This window comes from Sorex fumeus, unplaced genomic scaffold, assembly GCF_029834395.1.
Source record: "Sorex fumeus unplaced genomic scaffold, SorFum_2.1 ptg000129l, whole genome shotgun sequence".
NCBI lineage: Eukaryota > Metazoa > Chordata > Mammalia > Eulipotyphla > Soricidae > Sorex > Sorex fumeus.
Window position 1 is genome coordinate 3585247 of NW_026606186.1, and position 24541 is coordinate 3609787.

General features: G+C 40.8%; 1 protein-coding gene across 16 annotated transcripts in view; it reads right to left on the reverse strand.

Moving 5' to 3' along the window:
• LOC130045771 (dual specificity protein phosphatase CDC14B) overlaps positions 1 to 24541 on the reverse strand; it is a 104068-nt gene that overhangs the window by 20255 nt on the left and 59272 nt on the right. For all 16 annotated transcript variants that reach the window (XM_056138617.1, XM_056138614.1, XM_056138622.1 and 13 more), the window contains 5 exons: positions 23403 to 23479; positions 15152 to 15218; positions 11652 to 11714; positions 8523 to 8610; positions 7290 to 7520 (listed from right to left, as the gene is read on the reverse strand). In XM_056138617.1, the coding sequence (XP_055994592.1) occupies positions 7290 to 7520; positions 8523 to 8610; positions 11652 to 11714; positions 15152 to 15218; positions 23403 to 23479 (526 nt within the window). The remainder of the gene's footprint in view (positions 1 to 7289; positions 7521 to 8522; positions 8611 to 11651; positions 11715 to 15151; positions 15219 to 23402; positions 23480 to 24541) is intronic.

Consider the following 24541-nt stretch of genomic DNA (forward strand, 5'->3'; position numbering starts at 1 on the left):
GCCACCAGGTGTAATTTCTTTTAAAGGCTTCCCATAATTCCACTTCCCTGAACACGAGTCTCAAGTTCTAAAGGCCACTGTAGCCCTATGGAGACTCTTTACACACACTGGGCCTCACTTCCTCTTGGCTGAAACAGCAAATGGCCTTCAAACCAGACCCACCCTCCAGGCCACACTGCAGGTTGTGTGCTCACCTGAGTCAACACTTTCAAATAAACCTATAAGCATATCCTATTGATTCTACTTCTCTGGAAAACCGCAATTTACAAAGATTTTGGCCCCATAAATTGGCATGTAACTATAACTGTATGTAAAAATGTGTACACAGCTTTGGAACTAGAACTATTAAAGGATATGAGTTCTAAAGCATATGTCAATAAGAACTTAAAAGACAATGCTTTTTGATTTGTTTTGGCCACACCCAGTGGTGCTCAGGGTTTACTCCTGACTGCACTCCAGGATCACTCCTGAGGGGACTTGAGGGACCATACTGGGATACCAGGGATTGAACTCGGGTTGACCATGTGGCTTATCTACTGTACTATTGCTTCAGCCCCTTAGCCAGGACCTGTTGCCTGTTGGTGGGAATGTAGGTAGAGATTAAGGGGGATTCTGGTAGAAGCTTAGACAGGAATGAGGAATCTTATTTGAAATTAAAAGTTAAGTCACCTTTGTTAGGAAGTGGCAAAAGGAAAAAATAAGTTGAATTCTGTTCCAGTCCTTTGTGGAAAGTAGAACTTTCACAAAGAACAAAATATCTAGAGTGACTGACGGCCTTGGATATTTAGCAAAGGGTATTTGTAAATAAAGTGTTGAATATGCAAGCCTGGTTTCTCTTTTCCGATTAGAGGGACTGCAAGAGAGATAAAGAAGCAATCATCAGGCAAAGAGGAGCTAGAAACAGTACCAGGCCCACCCACATTGCAAAGTGAGAGTTCTCTAGAGAGAACAGTAGGGTGTGGTGAGACAATCAATTCCATGGATGGTGTGGTAAAGAGATCATGCATGAATCTAATCAGCAAAAGCCAGAGATAGTGATGGGATTATACCAGCAGACCAGAGTGGTTGGGTCTGAAGATGACAGTGGAAGAGATTCCTGAAGGAGTTAGATCTCTGAGTTCTATGATGGGAACTTTTGGCTGCAAATAAGCCTCATCTTGAAAGGTGATGGGGAAATAGCCACGCTGCCTGTCCTGCAGGAAACACCAGAGGGGCAAGAGTCAGTCTCGCAGGGCAGATGTAACTCCCTGACTACAGTGGCTGGGCTGCCAAAATGATGGGCAGATAGAAGGGAGAGTGGTATTAGAGCATTACTGTGAGCCTCCAGATCGAATGAAAGACTGACTTGTATGGACTTGCCTCCTCTTGCTCTTTTCTGATTAACTGACTTAGACAAGAGAGTGACTACACTCTCCCAAATCCACTCCTTGATTCCAGAAACCCCAAACTCGTCTAGCTTCACAGGTTCATATCAAGAAAAGAATTCTTGCTTTTGCATGTGTGTTCCTGAACTATCAGCCATATCGGATTCAAACAGTATTTGGGTGGAACTGAAATGTGTTTGAGGGTGGCTGGAGTGGACTCAGTGTATTGTATATACAAGAACCATAAGTATCAGGCAGATAGAGAATAGAATAAAGTTATGGCCACCAATACCCCACTCCCAATTGATAAACTAAAGGTTTTTGTTTACCTTAGGGTTTTCGGTTTTTGGTTTTTTTTTTTTTTTTGAGCCACATCTGGTTGTTCTCAGGGATCGGTCCTGGTAGGGTTCAGGGGACCAAATGTGGTGCTGGGGCTAGAACCCGGGTCAGCCACATACATGACATAATCCTTACTTGCTGCACTCTCTCTCCAGCCCCTATAGATTGAAGTCTTAACTGTTAAGGTCCAAGGGGAGCAGTTTATATAGGTAATCATGCTCCTAATACAGCAGGGCCAGGAGGGAGTATTATAAAGGACAAGAGAAAGAAGCCACCTGCAAGCCAGGAAAAGCGACCCTGCTCCATCAGATTTTAAACTTCTAGATTTTTAAGTCTTCCAAACCATGTGAAAGAGACTTCCATAGTTTAAATCACAACAAATTCTGTTTTGATACCTTGAGCAAATTATTATATCTCCTAATGATTGTCACTTTTCACTTAAAAATCCAACCCCTCACGTATCAGCTTTCTTCCCAAAACAAAGATCTAATCATATCTATCTGAAGTTTGTTGGTCTTTTTTGTATATTTGTTTTGGTTTGGTATGGGTTTTGTTTTGATTTAGTGCTATGCCCAGCTCTGTGCTCAAGGAGACTACCTCCACTGATGTTCCACGGAACTCCACATACAAACCAAGTGCCCAAACCCCTGCCCACTCTTCTGGGCTTTAAATGATCATCGGTCAACCAAAGGGCTGAATAATTCTTTGTTGTGAGGACTACTGTGTACATTTAAAAATGTTTAGAGACATCCCTGACCTCTACCAACTAGACACCAACAACAGTGCCCCTGAATTTGTGGTATCCAGTAGATGTCTACAGGTATTGCTGAGTATCTAGGACAGCAAAATCACTCTGATGAAGCACCTTAACTAAGGCTCATTTATTATGAACTTTAAAAACATAAAATACTAATGATGGATTTTGTTGTAACATAAATATGCACAAATTGAGCATGTTTATAAAATTTGTTCATATATTAGTCCCCTAAATTCATCTGCTTATTGACATTTTCCTTGTTGTTTTTGTTTTGGATTGCACCTCAGGATGCTCAGGAAACCTTCTGGTCAAGGTGAGGGTTTGAGCCTAAGGCTCCTACATGCAAGTGTCCACTGCACTAGCCCTGGGTCCTCACTGATGTCACCGTCAGGAGTGTCTCTCTTCAGAGGTGCCCAGGCCTCTGGGGATAGTTAGCCCAGATGCAGTTCACTGTGAAGGCCCAGGATAAAGTGCTACTCAGGGTGCTGCACTGCTGGGGAGTACCAGGCACCCTAGCTCTCTGGGGGCCTCCAGAGTTATCCCAGACGGTGTTCAGAGAGCGTCCAAGGCTGCACCCACAGTGCTGAGAGGCCAAGGTGGTACAAGGATGGAGCCAGGGTGGATTGCATGCAAGGTCTGCGCCTTAACCCCTACAGGAGCTGTAGCTCAAGACAGAAACTCAAGGGACTAGAGCGATAGCACAGTGGGTAGGGCATTTGCCTTGCATGTAGCCAACATGACCGACACAGTTTCGATTCCCAGCATCCCATATGGTTCCCTGAGCACCGCCAGGAGCAATTCCTGAGTGCATGAGCCAGGAGTAACCCCTGAGCATCGCTGGGTGTGACCCAAAAAGAAAAAAAAAAAAGACAGACACTTGAAATGTCTGATCAGCTAATTCAAAGACTACTGAAGGCTGACGTCTAGAAATCATCATCCTCATCATTTTGGGGGGGGGGGGGTCACACCCAGCAATGCACAGGGGTTACTTCTGGCTCATGCATTCAGGAATTACTCCTGGTTGTGCTTGGGGGACCAAATGGGATGATGGAAGTCAAACCCGGGTCGGCCAAGTGCAAGGCAAACGCCCTACCCGCTGTACTATTGCTCCAGCCCCCATCATCATTTTTAAGTGTACAGTTCAGTGGCATTGATAAACTCATGCTGTTAGGTGCATTCCTGAAACAAATGTGTATTCTGTTCCTGAAACAAATGTGTATTCTGTTCTATCAGCTACAATATACTAGTTGACTGTATTAGCCAAGATCACTATCTTCTTCTCTGCTTGTTCATTTCTGAAAAACAGGATTAAAAAAAAAAATACCTAACTTAATTATACACAATTGTTCTATTACTGTATATTAACTTCTATTATTTTTTCCTTCAATTCTGTCAATTTTTCCCTTATATACTTTAAAGGTTCGTATTCGTCATTGAAAACGGTTATAAATATTACATCATCTTGATACATATTACATCACCTTGCTGTATTGGAATTTTGCTGGTATGAAATGTCCTCTTTTGTCTCTTAATTTATTATCTCAAGTTCGGGTTGTCATGGGCTGGAGCAATAGCACAGCAGGTAGGGTGTTTGCTTTGAACGTGGTCAACCGGGGTTTGATTCCCAGCATCCCATATGGTGCCCTAACCACCGCCAGCAGTAATTACTGAGTGCAGAGCCAGGAATAATCTCTGTGCAATGCCCGTGTGTGACACAAAAAGCAAAACAACAATAACAACAACAAAAACCCAAACAACAACAACAAAAAAAAAACAAGTTCAGTTTGCCTTTATTTATTATTTTGTTTGGGGTTCAGGCCTAGTGACACTCAGGACTTACTCCTAGCTTTTTCCTAGCTCTGCACTCAGGAATTGCTCCTGGAGGGCTAGGGGACCATGAGTGGGGCCAGAGATGGCACCAGGGCTGGCTGCCTCCAAAGCAAGTAATCTACCTGCTATACTATCATTCCGGGCTCTGGTATGTCTTCATAAGTACTATATCAGCAGTCTTTTGGCTATTACTTATATAACATTTTCCTATCTCTTTACTCATTTATGTCTATTTAAGCTTAATCTCTCTTCAATAATATACTATTGGATTTTTACTTTTAAGCCATGTTTCTAATGTTTTGGAGAATTTAGAACTGAAATTACACTAAGACTAGTTCTCTCAACTGTTCAAGTACTTACCTAAACCAGTGACCCTTTAATTTCAAGTGCCAAAGTACCCATCATTTGTTATTTCTTGCAGGCTAGGAAGTGGCAGTAATAAATTCTCTGTGACAATGATCTGGGAATGTGTTTATTCCTCCCTCACTTTCCAGGGACAATTTTTCCAGAAACAGAATTTCTGGCTGGCTAGTTCTCTCTTTCCTTCGGCACTTTGAATATGTCAAGCCCATAGCCAGCTAGTCACATAAGGTTCTAATAAGAAATCTGTGAATAAGCTTACTGGGGTTTCTTGTATATGTTCTTGTACATATTCAATGTTGATTGCAACATTCTCTGTCTCTGCTTCTGTACTGATTATGTTCATCTTGGTGTAAGTCTTTTGAGTTTATCATATTTAGAGTTCACTGACCTAGCTTCCTTGATGCTGAAATTCCAATCTGTCATCGAATTTGGTAAATTTTCAGTCATGACTTCAAATAATCTCTGCTCCTTTCTCTCTGGAACTCCCACGGTCCACAATAGTCTACACTGTGTCCCATTAGTCCCTTAGACAAGATTCACTTTTTAGTCTCTTCCTGTTCTCTTCATGTAATCATTTATTTCAACTATCCTATCTTCAAAGTTGCCAAATACTTCTGCCTTACTTACACATGGTTATTTTTTATTGGGGGTGGAGTACACCGGCAGTGTTCAGAGCTTACTCCTGGCTTCAGGCTCAGGAATCACTCCTGAGCAGGATCCAAGGGAACTTAAGTGGTTCTAAAGGTTGAACCCTGGTCAGCTACATCCAAGGCAAATATTCTACCCACTGTACGGTCCCTCATGTCTATTTTGTGTGTGTGTGTGTTTTCAAATTTTACTGACGGTTTTTGGGCCACACTCAGCATTGCTCAGGGCTTACTCCTGGCTCTATACTCAGGACCATATGGGATACCAGGATCAAATCCAGGTTAGCTACATGCAAAGAAGTGCCCTAATCACTGTACTATCTCTCCAGCCATCCCCCTCATGTCTATTCTTATACACTGTCACTGTCCCTGTCCTCCCACTATTCACTGATTTGCTCAAGCGGGACCAGTAACGTCTACATTGTAAGACTTGTTGTTACTGTGTTTGGCATATTGAATACATCACGGGTAGTTTGCCAGGCTTTGCCGTGAGGGCGAGATACTCTCGGTAGCTTGCTTGGCTCTCCAAGAGGGACAAACGAATCAAACCCAGGTCAGTTGGGTCGGCCGTGTGCAAAGCAAATGCCCTACCGCTATGCTATTGCTCCAGCCCATTCTTAAACACAACTAGTGAATTTTTAATTTTGGTTACTATGTGTTTTAGTTCCAGAATTTCTTTTGGTTCCTTTTTTATATTTCTTATCTATTTATAGGTATTTCCATCTTCACACTATTTTGTAGACTCTAGATTTTTTTTCTCTAGAAGCACCTTTAACATGACCCTCCCTCCTCCCCCTCCCCTTCCCCCCCTCTCCTCCCCCCCCCCTCCTCCTCCTCCTCATGTTATTCTAGTGATTAGATTTTTGACTATTCTCTAGGTTTGGTTTCTTCTCCCTCAATGTTTGATTTTTCTTAACAAAAGTATATTTTTGTCTTCTATCCAATAAGAGAAGTGCTAAAAAATCCTTGTACATTTATTCCATGTATTATTACACATTCATTCACTCAATAAATTAAACAGTCACTGTCCCAGCACCTAAAATTAAGCACCTAAAATTAAGCAATCTATTAAGAATATGAGCTATATAAGAATAAGTCTGGAGAAAATGTTGTTCCTAGAATCTTACCAAAGGTTAGACATGAAACAGATAGTTGGTGAATAAATGAACTTATTTCGCTGTGATATCCTTTAGAATTACCATAAATACAATTTATTTCACTTTTTGCATGAATCAGAATTTTATTTATGCATTTTTTTATTCTGGGCCACACACAGTGATGCTCAGGGGTTAATCATGGCAGTGCTAAGGGGACAATATGGAGATCCAGGGATCAAATCCTGGTCATCTGCATGCAACGCAAGCACCCTACCATAGTACTATCTCTTCAGCCCCTATATTTATATTTTTGAATCATACCTGATGATGTTTATGGTTTATTCCTGCCTCTGCACTCAAGGATCACTGCAGGCAGAGCTCAGGGAACCGTATAAGGTACTGGGGACCAAATTTGGGTCATCTACAAGTAAAGGCAAGTGTCCTACTGCTGTTTTATCTCTCTGGCCCCAGTATCAGGTAGATTAAAAATACATTCTTTAATGTACAACTATTTTGTGAATCTCAATAAAGTTGTTTCAACAAAAAGATAACTTAAAAGGAATAAAATCTTTAAAAATGAAAGGCAGGGTCCAGCGATAACACAGTGGACAGGGTGTTTGCCTTGCATGTGGCTGACGTGGGTTCGGTTGCCAGACCCCATAATGCCCCCCTAACCCTGCTAGGAGTGATTCTTGAGTACAGAGGCAGGAGTAAGCCCTGAGCTCCACCAGGGTTGGCTCAGAAGCACCCAAACACCCCCAAAATTACTAAAGTGAATAGATAAAAATGAAAAAGAAAGGCAGTTTCCTGCGTCCTAGCTCCAAACAAGGATATGTGTTTGAGTATGAATGCATTCATGTCTCCCGCTCTTTACCTTACCCTAGAAACGCACCTTTACAGTGGACTGCAACGGCGCCCTCGGCATTCTCACAAATGTCCAGAAATTCTTTCACAATGTCATCAGTGGGGGCACTGCCGTCCGCAAAGAAGAGCTCGTAGTGCTCAAACCCAGCAGAGGTAAAGCGTTTGGCATCATACACCCTCTTATTCAGGCGAATTATGGTAGAAACATTGTGGTTCTTAAAGTATGGAATATAAGCCTCGGGAGAATGTTGGTAGTAACCTACAGAAAGATATTCACCAGATGCTGTAAAATGCACAAAGGCACCACCACATACAACAAATGACAACTGAACATGCAGTTGGGTAGGAAGTGTCTAGACTGGGGACTGAATGCCAATCTGATTTTAAATGCAGCAAAACAAAATGAAAATCCAAGCAAAATGATGTGATGAAATGATCAAGTGTATTTAAGTGATCAACATCTTAAACAGAGTGCTTTGAATTCTTTAAAATGAAAACACATGATGGATATGCTTCTAGTTTTTAGCATAAAACTACTGGATTTAATAGGTCATAATTAATTGTAAGTGAAAACAAAAATATTCACTAAGTTTGCCAATATTTTAAGTTTCACAATTAAGAAGCAAAACTAACTTAGCAGAATTTTTTTGTTGTTTCAACTGACATAGAGATGGAAGTCCTATAACAGAAATCAGGAAATGCCTAGGGGATAGGAGGTTAGTAGAATTTTCCTGGGGAAACTCACATGTATCTTTATGCAAATATTAATTTCAAGAATGCTACAATCAGAAGAACTAAAATTCATTCCGTATCAAAATCACTATGACAGTGGGTCTTAAACTGCAACTATTATTGTTGGAAGATGGCTAAGAATTGCTTATTATTTACCTACATGGCTAAAAGGTTGATGTTTTACCAGTGATCCATGCCTTTTGAAATGTAGAAAATCACCTTGACAAGGTATCTGTTGATTACAAGTTTTAGTAAAGCTATAGATGGACCAGTTACAAGAAATAAGAACTTTATTTTTTTTTTAATTTCTTGAAGCTAATTCAACTCAGCAACCAGGCATAATTTTTAATTGGATATACCCTGTCTATTTTTCAACATATTATTTCTGGTTCACATTTTCTTATAAGATGAATGATCCAGTGAGGGTGCTTAGTAGGCAAACTTACAAGTCTTCTTTTAGTGAGAATGATTTGCCTTCAGAAGGCTCCTACAGGATGGATACTTTTAATACCAAAAGTACTTCACATACCACTTTCGAGTTTGGTTCTCAAATGAGGTCCACAGAAGGCCACAAAACGCCCTGGTATGATCCAGTTTAAATCTCCATTTTCTGCTTTCTACAAAAAAGAAAACCAACACAATTTATGTGAGGGCTAAATCTCCTTGTACCCCTTTATCAAAAGTGAATGTCTCAAGCAAATCCACTGGCTTTAGTATAAAACTGTTATAAACAAACAGCTGGTTTATATATAAACAAACAGTCAGAAAACTAAAATTTAGCCTGCAGTGATCATTACCAAGAGATAAGTCTACGGGTTCCTTTTCTTCTGTTTTTTTTTTTTTTTTGGGGGGGGGGGGTTCCTGGATCACACCAGGCAGTGCTCAGGGAACCGTATAAGATGCCAGGATTTAAAATCAGTTTTAAAGACACGGGCAAGGCCAAGTGTTATGCACACTGTTCTATCTCTCCAGCCCTCAAATACTCTCAAAATTCTTCTGATAGTGTAGTCAGCTTTCAGAAAATAGAGCTAACTACTTCTCACCAAAATACACCTAAGTGTTTTGGTTGTTTTATTAAAATCTTATCACATACTTGCAGCTGATGAGAGAGCAAATTTTCTAAGTTGAGAAACGCTTTCCTGTTTCCCTGAATGACAAACTGGTTTTGAGTATGAACAGTCCTGACTTTCCCTCAATAAGGGGGGAAACTCCCTTGGTTTTGCCATTTCAATATTTTCATTTTATGTGTGAAGGATACTTTCCCATCACCTCACTAGCTATTGAATAAGAGGATTAAATGAAGGCTTCCCACAGGCCTCATCTCTAAATTAAAAATTACAAGTATTAAAGATCATAGTATGTCTGTAGGGAAGAAAAAAAAGAACATAGACTGAAATGTGAAAAACACCTTTACCTGTGGTTATTAAATCCCATAACAATATTATAAGATAAACTCAGATGAAATTTAACAATAGGAACAGATACACAGGCTTAGGCAAAAAAGTAGAAGAAATTTGACAGTGGAAAGGAAAAAACTGGGGCTGGAGTGATAGCACAGAGGGTAGGGCATTTGCCTTGCCACGTGGCCAACCCAGGTTCAATTCCCAGCATCCCATATGGTCCCCTGAGCACTGCCAGGAGTAATTCCTGAGTGCATGAGCCAGGAGTAACCCCTGTGCATCGCCAGGTGTGACCCAAAAAGAAAAAAAAATTTAAAAAGGCCAATAAGCTTAACCATTTGAGGATATGCATGTGCACAGAAAATTAAGATGGTGATTATTATAGGTAAAGTAATGACTGATCACAACTATTAATCCAATGCACTAATAAAACAGTTTAGTCATATATATGTTACTATCCTTAAGCTACTGTAGCATGTTACCTGAAAAATAAAGGAAAAAATTTAATAAGATAAAAATTACTTTAGAAATTACTTTTGAACAACAGCTATCTTTTCCTTTTGTATTCTCAGCACTAGTCAGGGTGAATCTTTTGAATCACTCTATTATTTAAAAAAAATCTGTTCAATAAGCATAAAAATAATATCTACATGAGTACGGTAGGATAAAAAGATGAAATTCCATAAATACTCTTGCCTGAAAAAGATCATCAACATAACATCTTACTCATGAACTCTCTGGAAGCTGGACCAGTAGAATCAAGTTATTTAATTAAAAAAAAATTTTTTTTAAAGGGAGGAGGGTTGGAACTATAGTGCAGCAGGTAGGACATCTGCTGTGCACGAGGTCAACCTGGGTTTGATCGCAGACATCCCATATGGTCCCCTGAGTACTGCCAGGAGTGGTCCCTGCATTGCCAAGTGTGGCTCAAACACAAAATCAGAGAGCTTGCCAGCAAAAATATCTCTTCTTGCTCCTCTGGAAGCGGGGCTGGAGGAGGGCCCAGGCATGGACTGGGGACATGTCTAGCTTGATAGGGCTGACCACAGTAATCCAGTTCCCGAGCTGGCCAAAGAATTCTCCAGCCTTCATCTGCTGGGAAAGCAGCGCCATTCCCACGTAAGCACAGAGGGCTGCCAAGCGAAGGGCTGTAGGCCTGCTGCTGGAGCTGGAAAGGAAGGCTGACAAGAGGCAGAAGGCCATGCTGGCCACCTTTCTTGCTCTGGGCAGAGAGTGATCCCTGTCCAGTCTCTGACGGGTGCTCAGTGCCTATGCAGTAATGTAAACTGAGGCACCAACCGTGGAAGGGAAGTGTCTAACTATTGTAGCTGGTCTGGCGTAAAGTCTCACAGAAGCTTAGGCTTTCCACTGATAGTATGTTTTCATCTGTTTTCCTGAAACCATTTGTGTTTTTTTTCTAAATCTGTGCAGTCACAAGTATCACAAACAAAAGATAATGATAAAAGCAGATGCTACTCATCTCCTCAGATGCTATGCTGAGGTATTTTTCCCAGCATGGTCTCCTTCAGCCACAGATCAATGCTAAGAGAATGTAAAGTAAAATGAAGGGGAGAGGCAAAGGGTGCACTCAAGCATCCCAGAAGGATGTATCAAATGCAGACACCACTGCTGAGAACCGAGATGGCAAAAATGGGGTAATAGGTTCAAGAGAACCATTTTTTTAACTCTGTATCAGAATCATTCAATTTTGGGGGACAACCCCAGCTCAGTGAATGTGCTTCAGGATTGTTTTTTGGTAATGCTTAGGGGACCATGAACTGCTGAAAACAGGAACCTTGTACTCCTACACACAGAGCAAATGTTCCAGCCCATAAAGCAATCTGTCTATCAGGATTGGAGAGATAATCCAGGAACTATGAAGACTGTTAGTAAGTGTCTAACTCTTCTTCAATCCCCGGCACCACAAAGGTCCGCTTAGCCCTGCCAGGAGCGATCCCTGAGCAGTCAGAAGTAGCCTCTGAAGCACTGCTGGGTGTGACCCCAATACAAAAATCTTTTTTTCCCAAATACAAGAATATTACTTCTTTGGGGACTGGAGTGATAGTACAGTGGGTAGGGCATTTGCTTCGCACATAGTCAACTCAGGTTTGATCCCGGCATCCCACGTGGGTGCAGAGCCAGGAATAATTCCTGAGCACTGCTTGGTGTGACAAAAGAACCATTAAAGAGAAAAAAAAAAAGTAGTATTACTTCTTAAGAATATGAATGAATTAAAAACATTATTCTTGAAAACTTACCTCATAGTATTCATACTCAGCAAGGTTAAAGGTGTTGAAATTAAGGAAGCCAAACAGCACTGCCTAAAATTCAGAGAAAATTTAAAAAAAAAAAAAAAGATGCAAACAAGAAGGTTGCAGTCCAACCTCCCTATAGGAAATATAATGAAGCACATCATAAAAGCATTATTATACCCAGGTTATATGTCACTGAAGACATCTCAAAGGAAATCAGCTGTGCCTTTTAATGCTCCCATCATATGGCAAAGAGTTATAACAGTATTTATTTTAATAAGACTGGAGTTTTTATGTTCCTTCATCAATGACCCACTCTGAGATAAGTAATCAAAAGTAATCAGGGTTTCAGTGTAATCCCATTAATTTATTAGATCAAGGTAATATTCAGACTCTGAATATAAAGCAGAACCAATGGTCCCAAAATGATAATAAAAAAGAGGGGGGAACATTTGTGGAATATAAAATAACATAATATGAGACTGACACCCAAGGAGATAAGAGACAAGGGCCAGGAAGATTGCTCCATGATTGGAAGTCTTCCTCATGAGTTGGGGGAGAAGGCAGCTGGAACAGAGAAGGGATCACTAAGTCAATGATGATTGGAGGGATCATTCGGGATGGAAGATGTGTGCTGAAAGTAGATAATGGACCAATCGTGATAGCCTCTCAGAATCTATGTTGCAAACCATAAAGCCCAAAAGTAGAGAGTATGGGGGAAATTGTCTGTCATAGAGGCAGGGGAAGGGTTGGGATGGGGTTATGGGGAGGAATACTGGGGACATTGGCGGTGAAAAATGTGCACTGGTAGAGGGATGGGTGTTTGATCATTATATGACTGAAACTCAAACATAAAAGCTTTGTAACTGTCTCTCATGGTGATTCAACTACAAAAAAAAAAGAGGGAAATAAACATAGGTTTGCTTTTAAAAAATGTCCATATACATTGTGTGTGTGTGTGTGTGTGTGTGTGTGTGTGTGTGTGTGTGTTTGGTGTGGGAGGTTGGGCCACATACACTGCTGCTCAGGGCCTACTCCTGGCTATGTGCTTAAGGATAACTCCTGGCAGGGATTAGGGTTCACTCCTGGGTCTGCGCTCAGGGATCACTCCTAGCAGTGCTCAAGCGACTGAATGTGGTTCTGGGGATCAAACCCAGATTGACCATGTGCAAGGCTCTACTATCTCTCCAAACCCTGCATATACACTTCTTAATTCTTCTAAATCTGAGATTTAAAATTGAGATTCTTAATAATAAAGACTACATTTCCTCAAAGACAGCTCAGAGGTGATCATTAAAATTCAAAGTTTTTTGGGGGAAAAAATTTATCACCAGGGAAGTCTATTTTCTGATTTATCCCATGCCCTGAGAGCTGCAACTGGCAGAGCATGTTAAGTAAAGGAAGCATTTTCTGAGACCAGGATGAGATAGTGGCCTCTAAGCAAAGTTTCCCCAGGTTACTGATCACTAACCAAGAACTCCTGATCAATGAGATTATTGCTTCGAAGTGGGTGATTCTGTAAGCCACTTTCAAAGAAAATCGGCCATGTTGTAAAATATTTGTTATGTGGCCAGCATAACAAACTTAACTTTCTATTTCATCAGGTGATCCTCCAATAATAATATTCAATTTTTTTCACGAATTAGAAATATTTAAATTGAAAACCTGAACCAGCTGACTCTTGTGGGGGGGGGGGGAGAGGAACAAAACCTAAATATTGTACAAAACACACAAAAGCAACCTTTGGACTAGAGTTTCAGCTACTTAAGACTTTGCACAGCCAATCAATAAAACAAACAAAAGACCAAGAACCCAAGAAAAAACAACAGAAACTACTCCAGAATGTGAAGTGGGCACTTCCAAAGTTCCTGAAGATTTCCTCTGGACACATGGTCAATATTTCTAGTGCCACCTACATTAGCAGAGCCATGGGGCCCAATGGGTAGGACTGTAACTGCAGCTGGGGGTGTCACATCTTCTATCCTTCCATCCTTCTTAATTTCATTTTGTCCATTACCTGCCTTAAATGAGGCTTGACAAAGCTGCCTTGGAGCCTTGGCAATGGCTCATCAGCTCCACAGGTCACAGTGCCACTGAATAGGAACCTCAAAGCATTATGGAGAAAAGGACAATTCATCTCTGAACTGTGCTCTCACTTTAATCGATTTCTTTCAAAAAAAAAAATTCTCAAAGAGCCTCCTTATTCCAATATACAGGGCCTTAAACTAGGGTCCCTTTTGTAAAACATGAGCAGTATCTTGAGATGATTTTTTTTTTTTTTTTGCTTTCTGGGTCACACCTGGCAATGCACAGGGGTTACTCCTGGCTCTGCACTCAGGAGTTACTCCTGGCGGTGCTCAGGGGACCATATGGGATGCTGGGAATTGAACCTGGGTCGGCCACGTGCAAGGCAAATGCCCTACCCGCTGTGCTATCTCTCCAGCCCCCGTGATTTTTAAATCCTATTTGATTCATGGGCTACTTATCTATGATTTGAGCTTCTGTGTAGCTCTGGCATTCTGGGATAAGACCTGAGGGAGCACAAAGTGTCACAGCTGGGCCACTTAACTCCAGGCACCCCAATGTGTTTGGAATGTACCAGGAAGACTGTCAGCTGGAGTCAAGAGAGCACGGTTCCGTTGACAAAACACAGTATTTTAAAATAGCTGTGAGCGAGCTGTAGTGACCTACTACTGAGTATTTTGTGAACATTCAGATTCTGCTGTTGAACTGACACTGAACGTAAAAGAAACAAAAACAAAGTGTATGACTGTATATAGATGCAAATCAGACTGATAGGAACTGAGCCCATAAACCTAATCAATCAAACAGAACCTAGGAATGAATTCTAAATTTGCACAGCTGTTTCTTTTTGTCCCTGTTGTTTGTGTGCCTTTCCCCCAATTTATGCATAAAGTCACTTGATCACTTCACATCCGGTTACTCATTGATTTGCTTGAGCGGGCACCAGTAACGTCTCCATTCGTCCCTGTCTTGTGCTCAATGGAGTCTGCTCGCTCCAGGAACACGAAAAGCCTCAAACCGATCATTCAGGATCTTGACAAAGAAGTCTGACCATCTCGTAGGTGGGCAGCCACGCGATCTTTTGACGTCCCATGGAATCCAGTTGGTAATAGCTCTAGTCCAGCAGTTGTCTCCAAATTGCATTACATGTTCAGCCCATCAGATTTTTGACAACTTGGCAAATAAGACAGCGTCCCCGATCTTCAATCGTCAACAGAGGTCAGAACTCCAGATTCTTTCTCTAACTTGAGTGAAGCGTGATACTCCAAGCATAGCTCTTTCGATTACTCTTTGGGAGACCCGAAATTCCCTCATACAGAAAGTACCAATATAAAATAAACGTTTATGGTTTGTGACATGCTAATATTAGGGAGTGGAAACAGCACAGCCATCACACATGTCTTGAGGAAGGAGAAGGGTCCCATCTTCCTGGGTATGCTCAGTTCTCCCACAGGACACTCCATCCACCGGTGAGCACTTACCTTCTTTACTGCGTGAAAACAGTCAAGAAGCGTAATGTAGAAATTGCAACTCCCATAGGCAGCATCTCTGAAGTCCCCGAAGCAGTGAAATAGTGAAACACAGAACTAGTTAATTTGATTTTCTGCAGCACATTTACCTCAATCCCAATAAATGCGCCTAGAATTTAGACTCAAAAATGCATTCGGAACCAACCTAAAAAAAATCTTGCCTTTTGGTTTTTAAATACAGGATAACTCCCTACTATAAAAGTCCCTGCCGGGAGACAGCTCACAAGGCTGGGGTGCATGTCCCAGAAGCACTGCCAGGAGTTATCCCTGAGCTGAGCTGGGAAAAGGTGACCATCAACTATGGCCCAAAACAAACAAACAAAATCAGCAAAATTTCACTGCAGTTTCTACCTACTCTAAGCAGAGAGCACTTCAGAGAATTTGATCATGAAACAACCTCTTCATAACTTTATTTTATTTTTTAAAAATTTTTATTAGTGAAACATCATGGAGGTACAGTTGTAGACTTACAAATCTTTCTGCCTGGGTTTCAGTTATACAATGATCGAGTACCCATCCCTCTACCAGTGCCCATTCTCCACCACCACTGATCCCAGTATCCCTCCCACACCCCATCCTCCCCATCCCACCCTGCCCTCTTCAAAATTTTAAATGGCTCTCTAGAGAGCATTTTTCACTGATAATTCAACTTCAAAATTTCCTCAAGTTCAAATGGTCAACAAAAGGCACCCCTTTCAGAAAAGAACAAGGAACTTAAATTTTTTTCCTTCAGGTTGGAAAATCACTATCACTGTCACTGTCCTCCCGTTGTTCATCGATTTGCTCGAGTGGGCCCAGTAACGTCTCCTTCGTGAGACTTGTTACTGTGTCTGGCATATCGAATACGTCACGGGGAGCTTGCCAGGCTCTGCCGTGCGGGCGAGATACTCTCGGTAGCTTGCCGGGCTCTCCGAGAGGGGCGGAGGAATCAAACTCGGGTCGGCCATGTTGGCTGTGTGCAAGGCAAGCGCCCTACCTGCTGTGCTATCCACATTAAATTATTGCTAGGAGAAAAAAAAAAACCTACTTTTTAGTTCTATTTGTGCAATTTGTGCATGAGCATGTGTGTGCTTCTCCACTAAAGCGTGCGCGCGTGCGCGCGCACACACACACACACACACACACACACACACACACTAAAATTAAAAAAACACAACACTGTGGCAAATCAAAGTCATACCTGAAATACTGAGTACCAGCTAAAATAGCATATGTGGGGCTGGAGCGAAAGCACAGTGGGTAGGGTGTTTGCCTTGCATACAGCCGACCCGGGTTCGATTCCCAGCATCCCATATGGTCCCCCGAGCACTGCCAGGAGTAATTCCTAAGTGCAAAGCCAAGAGTAACCCCTGTGCATCCCAGGTGTGACCCCAAAAAACAATAAATAAATAAATAAAATAGTATGTGTTTCTTTCATATTTTAATAACAATAAAAACTTAACAATATAAGTGGCTAAGTTCTTTCAGATTCTGTTTGTCCTCACATCCCCACAGAGAGGGATGAGCCTCACATTCTAGTAAGGTTCCAGGTCATTCCTGGCTGAGTCCTGAGAACCTTGAAATAACAGAGATCAAGCCCGAGGCTCCAACATGCAAAATTCCACCCCAGTTCTTTGAACCATACTAGCTATGACTTACTCTTGGCTCTGTTCTCAGTGACCACTCCTGGCAGGGCTCAGGGGGCCACATGGGATGCTGGGAATCAAACTGGGTCAGCCACATGCAAGGCAAGTGTCCTATCCACTGTACTTTTTCTCAAAAATCTCCTTGATTCTTATAATTCAATATTATCAATAAATCCCTACCTATTTTCCATAATTACCACACCATATTTGATGGGATTCAGACAGTAGGCAACAAATCATAGAGGAAAACATAAATATATATGTATATATACATATATATCCTGACAGCACGGCAGCACCTGGAAAGCTACCCTGGCCTATTCGATATGCCAAAAACAGTAACAATAACAGGTCTCATTCCCCTGACCCTGAAAGAACCTCCAATATGGAAGCGTTGGTAAAGACCAGTAAGGAGAGGCTGCTAAACTCTCAGGACTGGGACAAATGAAGAAGTTACTGGAGCCCACTCTAAATCAATGAACAACAGGATGACAGTGATACAATGATCAATAAATCTTATAATTTATCAATAAATCTTATAATTCAATATAATTAATCAATAAATCTTATAATTCAATATTATCAATAAATCCACAAGTGCTTTAGCAGAATCACTCCACACTTGGGGAAGCATTTACTTACAGAAGCTCTAAGCAGTACTGTAGCAAGACCCACTAGCAATCTTACTGTCCTCCTGTTGTTCATCTATTTGCTCGAGTGGGCCCAGTAATGTCTCCATTTTGAGACTTGTTGTTACTGTGTTTGGCATATTGAATATATCATGGGGAACTTGCCAGGCTTTGCCGTGTGGGCGAGATAATCTCAGTACCTTGCCGGGCTCTCTGAGAAGGGTGGAGGAATCGAACCCGGCTCAGCCGGGCTGGCTGCATGCAAGGCAAACATCCTACCACTGTGCTATCACTCCTTACTATGAATCATTTAATATTAGTTAAGATTGTTAATTAAGGTTAATTAATTAATCAAAAATTAAAAATTTAATTATAAAAATGGTTAGAAATGGATGAAAATGGATCTCTTGGTTGAAACCAAGTTTCTATGACAACTATCATAGAATCCCGCCTTGCTTGACTTTTTATACTGTAATATTACTTACCTTAAAAATCAAACTATACATTTAGCATTTATTTCTGCATATGCCTTAAGAATGTAAACTAATACAGCAGCAGCGAAGCAACGATGCAGAAATACATCAGCATCCTTTTCAGCTAACAGTTTTTGACATTGCTTTCTGAACTGGGTCGTTTTCCTGAGGCATATTAGACATTATTAGTCTTCCTGAGAACTGGAGCCATTCTTGTTCTGTCACTTCCAAATTTCAAAGGTGCTCTTCTAAGAGCTAAGAAAGACCTCTATCCCATCCATCAGAAAGTGATCTTACAGAAGCTTAGTGCCAACTTTCAGGAAGGAAAAAATAAAATTGCTTTCAACTTTAGAGCAGCACCAGAACTTATTAAAAATCCTAATTCTGGGGCTGGAGCAGTAGTACAGAGGGTAAGGTGTTTAACTTGCATGTAGCTGACCCAGATTCAATCCCTGACATCCTATATGGTCCCCTGAGGAATATCCCTAGGCATCAGGAGGTGTAGCCCACCCCCGAAAAAAAAAAATCCCAATTCTCAGGTTTCACCCAATTCTCAGGTCAGAGTGCTCTAGGGTGGGCCAGGTAATTTTCATTTGAATAGCTCCTAAAGACAGATTCTAAGATTATTGATGTGTGTTCAGATTTAAGAATCACTGCTCTAAGAATGCGAAGATCCTCAACAAAATATTAGCAAATAGAATCCAACAATTCATCAAAAAGATCATACACCACGACTAAGTAGGATTCATCCCGGGGGTGCAAGGATGGTTTAACATTTGTAAATCAATCAACATAATCCATGTTGATTGATTTACATCTGTTCAATATAATACTGGAAGTACCTGCAATAGCGATTAGGCAAGAAAAAAACATTAAAGGCATCCAGATAGGAAAGGAAAAAAATCAAGCTCTCACTATTCGCAGATGATATGATACAATATCTCGAGAATCCTAAATCCTCTACCAAGAAACTCCTACAAACAATCGACTTGTACAGTAAAGTCGTAGCCTATAAAATTAATGCCCAAAAATCCGTGGCCTTCTTATATGCAAATAATGAGAGAGGAAAGTTACATGAAAAACACAATCCCGTTCACAATCATTGCCCAGAAAATCAAATACCTCAGAATCAGCCTAACTAAAGAGGTAAAAACCCTCTACATTGAAAACTATATAACACTACTCCATGAAATAAAAGAGGACACGAAGAAATGGAAACATATCCCCTGCTCATGGAAAGGAAGAATTAACTTTGTCAAAATGGCAATACTTCCCAAAGCATCATACAGATTCAATGCAATCCCTATAAGGAATACCCATGAAATTCTTCAAAGAAATAGATCAAGCACTCCTGAAATTCATATGGAACAACAAATGCCCACGAATAGCTAAAGCAATTCTTGAGAAAAAGACGTGAGGAGCTATTACCCTCCCCAACCTCAAACTCTACTACAAAGTGGTAATAATTAAAACAGCATGATACTGAAACAAAGGCAGGTCCGCAGACCAATGAAACAGGGTGGAATATCTGTTCACACAACCCCAAATGTATGAACATCTAATCTTTGATAAGGGAGAAAGAAATGTAAAGTGAAGCAAGGAAAGCCTCTTTAACAAATGGTGCTGGCATAACTGGACAACCACATGCAAAAATATGGGCTTAGACCTCAACCTAAAACTATGTACAAAAGTCAGATGAAAATGGATTAAAGATCTCAACATCAGGCCAAAGTCCATAAGGTACATTGAAGACAAGGTCAGTAAAACCCTCCATGATATTGAGGCTAACGGTATCTTCAAAGACGACACTCCACTGACCAACCAAGTGGAAACAGAGATAAACAAAGGAGACTATCTTAAATTAAGAAGCTTCTGCACTTCAAAAGATATAGTGACCAGAATACAAAAACAATCTACAGAATGGCAAAAGGTATTCACCCAATACCCATTCAATAAGGGGTTGATATCAAGGATATACAGAGTACTGGTTGAACTCCACAAGAAGAAAACATCCAACCCCATCAAAAAATGGGGTGATGAAATTAACAGAAACTTCCTCAAAAAAGAAATCTGAATGGCTAAAAGGCACATGAGAAAATGCTCTACATCACTAATCATCAGGGAGATGCAGATCAAAACAACAATGAGATATCATCTCACACCACAGAGACTGGCCCAAATCCAAAAGAACAAAAGTAACCAGTGTTGACGCGCATGTGGCGAGAAAGGGACTCTCCTTCACTGCCAGTGGGAATACTGATTGGTCTAGGCCTTTTTGAAAACAGTATGGCCGACTCTCAAAAAATTAGAAATTGAGCTCCCATTTGACCCAGCAATACCACTCCTGGGAATATATCCCGGAGAGGCAAAAAAGTATAGTCAAAATGACATCTGCACTGTTCACAATAGCCAAAATCTGGAAAAAACCCAAGTGCCCGAGAACAGATGACTGGTTAAAGAAACTGGCACATCTACACAATGCAATACTATGCAGCTATTAGAAAAGAAGTCATGAAATTTACATATAAGTGGTACGACATGGCAAGTATCATGCTAAGTGAAATGAGTCAGAGACAGAGACAGACATAGAAAGACTGAATTCATCTGGGGAATATAAAGTAACAAAATAGGAGACTAACATCCAAGAATAGTTGAGATAAGTACCAGGAGGTTCACTCCATGGCTTGAAGGCCAGCCACACATGCTAGGGGAATAGGTAGCTCAGATAGAGAAGGGAACACCAAGTAAAGGGTGTTGGGAGGATCCTCCCAGGATGGGAGATGCATGCTGAAAGTAGACTATAGATGGAACATGATTGCTACTCAATGCCTCTTTTGCCAATCTCAGCACCCAAAAGGGGAGAGAGAACAAAAGGGAATGCCCTGCCATAGAGGCAGAATGTGATGGGGGGATGGGAGGGACACTGGGATCATTGGTGGTGGAAAATGGGCACTGGTGGAGGGATGAGTACTCAATCATTGTATAACTGAAACCCAAGCACAAAAACTCGTGAGTCTACAACTGTATCTTATGGTGTTTCACCAAAAAAAAAAAAAATTACTGTTCTAAAATACTCATTTTTAAGAAAACTAATTCCCCCTTTTTCTGGCGGTGGCAGGGCATTTTGGGGTCACACACCTGGTGACAATGCTCAGGGGCTGATCCTGGGCTCTACACTCAGGAATGAGGTCTGGCAGTGCATGGGGGACCACATGGGATGCCAGAAAACAAAGTTGCATCAGCCACATGTACGGAAAACACCCGACTTACTGTACTATTGCTCTGGTACCAAGGGACTCTTTCAACAAAAATTCTAAGGCAAGAAATGAACCTGCCTGGTCAAAGCCAAGGTCAATTTTTTTCAGTGGAACAGATGAATTCTCAAACAGTACCCCAGTTAAAGTTAACTATGTATTCTCAGTTAGCTACTATTAGCTTTCTAAAATGCTGATACTTCTGGTCCTGCAAGCTGAAGGCATACTAGTTCAGTCTTTATGACAAACTTGATGCTTTTATTCAAAGCTGTATTTTTTTGTAGATCAAGCCCTACCTTTGTCAACACTTCTGCTTCATATACCACATTAGTTTGAGTACACAACAAGAATCTTACTTTTTTAATTACTCTCCTACTTTAAACACACCCACATCTTCCCCTACCCAAGCAATCAAATTTCTTCAAAACAGCAGAATAGCAGCTATAAACTTTGAACCAAGTCATGGGTGGAAGGGTGGGAAGAAAGCTTGTCACTAAGATAATTTTAAAAACTTGGTAACACAGATGAGAATCAATAAAGGAGGACTGTTTAGAAACTGCAAAAACAATGCTAAATATTAATTTATGAAAACAACAGCATCTGGGGCTGGGGCTATGGCTCAAGTGGTGGCCTGTGCCTGGCCTGTGTGGGGCCCGAATTTGATCCCTTGGCACCAATGGATATGGCCCTCAGGAAGAACAACATGTATCATAACTGCTTATATTCATGATAACCAAGGACTACAAATAACTCAAGAACTTGTCAGGAGAAAAGACAAATTGTGGTATATTCATAAGCATGGAAAGCTCAAAAGCAATTACGAAAGGAAGAACTATGGATGGTTACTACACGGATAAATCTTACAAACATTATGTATTGAAAAAGCCAGATCCAAAATTACTGTACGACTACATTTACATGAAGTATAAAAACGACTAATTGATGGTTAGAGGTTGTAGTAGTGGTGTTTGAGTGGTTACTAACCAAAAAAGATAGAAAAACACATATAGGGGCAATGGCAATATGAAAAGGAAAAAAGTGTGACAATGCAATATCCTCTCAATTATTAGGAGAGGGCCTAACAGAATAGCAACATCTAATGAAACATCAGATTCTAGTCTGTCATAGGTCAATGCTTCTGTGAAAAACAACATATGTTACATACAGGGAGATTGTTTCATTACACAGTAACACGCTATTATGAATTAAAATACAAAGATCTTATTTTTAAAAATATAGAAAATGGAAGGAAACAAAACATAAGTTCATGTTCTTCTATTACTCGATTTCTCAGATATGAAAATACAAACATCTCTAGAGTCTTACTCTCAATTTCCGTGATTACTATACTTATCTCAATTTCTGGGCTTCGTATACTTATGTAACAGAAAGTCCAGAGAATGTCATTAGGTTGGAGCCCACACTCAGGGAAAAAAAAAAATGCTTTGAACAAATGAAGTAACCTGACTTTTATAACCTGACTTTTTTAAACTTTTAAAAATAATCGAATTTCACAAACCTAAACCACTTCTAATTAAATCCTGTTTTCATTTTATTACTATTACTATTAGTTTTGGGGCTCACACCCAGCAGTGCTCAGGGCTTACTCCTGACAGGGTTTAGGGGTCCATACAGGGTGCTGAGGATCAAACTCAGATCTGCTATATGCAAGGCAAATGACTTTATCCCCTATACCCTCTCCAGCCCCCGAATCCTGTCTTCAAAATCACTCTTTACTTTCCTACTCTATGCTAGAAGCAGCTAGCTTCAGTTTTCAGCACAAAAACTTCAGTCATTTCAACAGGTACAGCTCTTGATGCAGTATGAAACTAAGCTCTGCAAAACTGCTCTTACAAATTTCTTTTCATGGCATAAATCTGCGTGGTCCTTCAATTACTCAAGAAGGAGATAAGGTCAGTTAGGTCATTTTAGATTTAAGGTCAGAACCAAAAATTATATTCAGGCTATGACAACTGTGGCAGAAGAATTACTGAAATTTAACCACTGGGCAGAGATAAAGGACACTACTAAACTTCCTCCACACCCAGGCTAATCCCTAACAACACCTGGAAGGTTAGGGCACTGAGGAACTTGATTCAGTAATACCTTCACCAGAATGTCCCCCAAACTTTACACCATGTCTCCTTTTTCATAAACTATAGCAAAATATTTCTGGCCACAGTCTATTTAAATGAACTGACCACAAACATTTTTATATTTACCTGAAAGGAATATAGGGTGTATCTCCAAATATTAATATTCTATAGGCTTCTTCTGGAGTCCTCCCCAAATATATAACCTACATTTAAAAAGAGAAGACAAGGTCAATTTACTTCTAAAGAAAGACATAGTACTTGTCATTTGAAGTTCCATACCATTTCTAGCAAGTTGTACTTCTAAAAAAACAACAGTAGCCAGTGAATTTCCACCCACCACCCACCCTTTTGTTTTCAGTTTGTTTCGGGGGCCACAACCAGCAATGCTCAGGGCTTACTCCTGCCTTTGAACTCAAGGATGGCCTCTGGTGGGGCTGGAGGGGGTCAAAAGGATGGCAGGGATAGACCACGGGAAGCTGCATGCCAGGGAAATGCTGTACCCACTGTACTAGAACTTCAGCCTAGAAGTCCCATTTAAAATAATAATAATAACAATAATAATAATAAATAATAATAATAATAATGGCTTTTATGCTGCCTTACTGTTTCGCAAAATACTTCTATTTTCATCTGTGCAATAGAATTTTTTTTTTTAAAAAGCACCGGTCTGTGTTGTTTACACAGCTGTGGTTTGGAAACGCCCTCTGGGCTTTGCATGCAGGAGGCCCTGACACCATCTGATCCTGATACTGATCCCTGATCCTGATCCAGAAACCAATCCAGTAGGCACGTTCCCAGGTGCACTGGCAGAAGGAAGCTTGAGCACAGCCTGGAGTAATCTCAAACACCCCACTCTTCATTCCCAGCTTTGTTTACAGCTGCCACTGCTAAGAATAGCTCTGACACACAATCTTTCAGACCTATCACAGTCTTTTGTGTTAAGAAGCATAATATTTTTAACAGATTTTCTACATCATCATCTCCTTCCTAAATATCCCCTGGAATGACAGGAAAGAAGAGGTGTGTGGAGAGAGGGTTTCAGGTTGGAAGGGGTGAAGTGACTGAGATGAGGGGGCAAAGATGCTGACTAGCTCCATACATTTAGATTTAACCACTCACATTACACATGCTTTCCGTAAGTTTACACTTCTTTCCCAGTTCATATACATTTTGTTGTTTTTGTATCTGGGCCACACCTGGCAGTGCTCAGGACTTACTTCTGGCTCTGTGCTCAGGGATTACTCCTAGAGGGATTTAGGAAATGA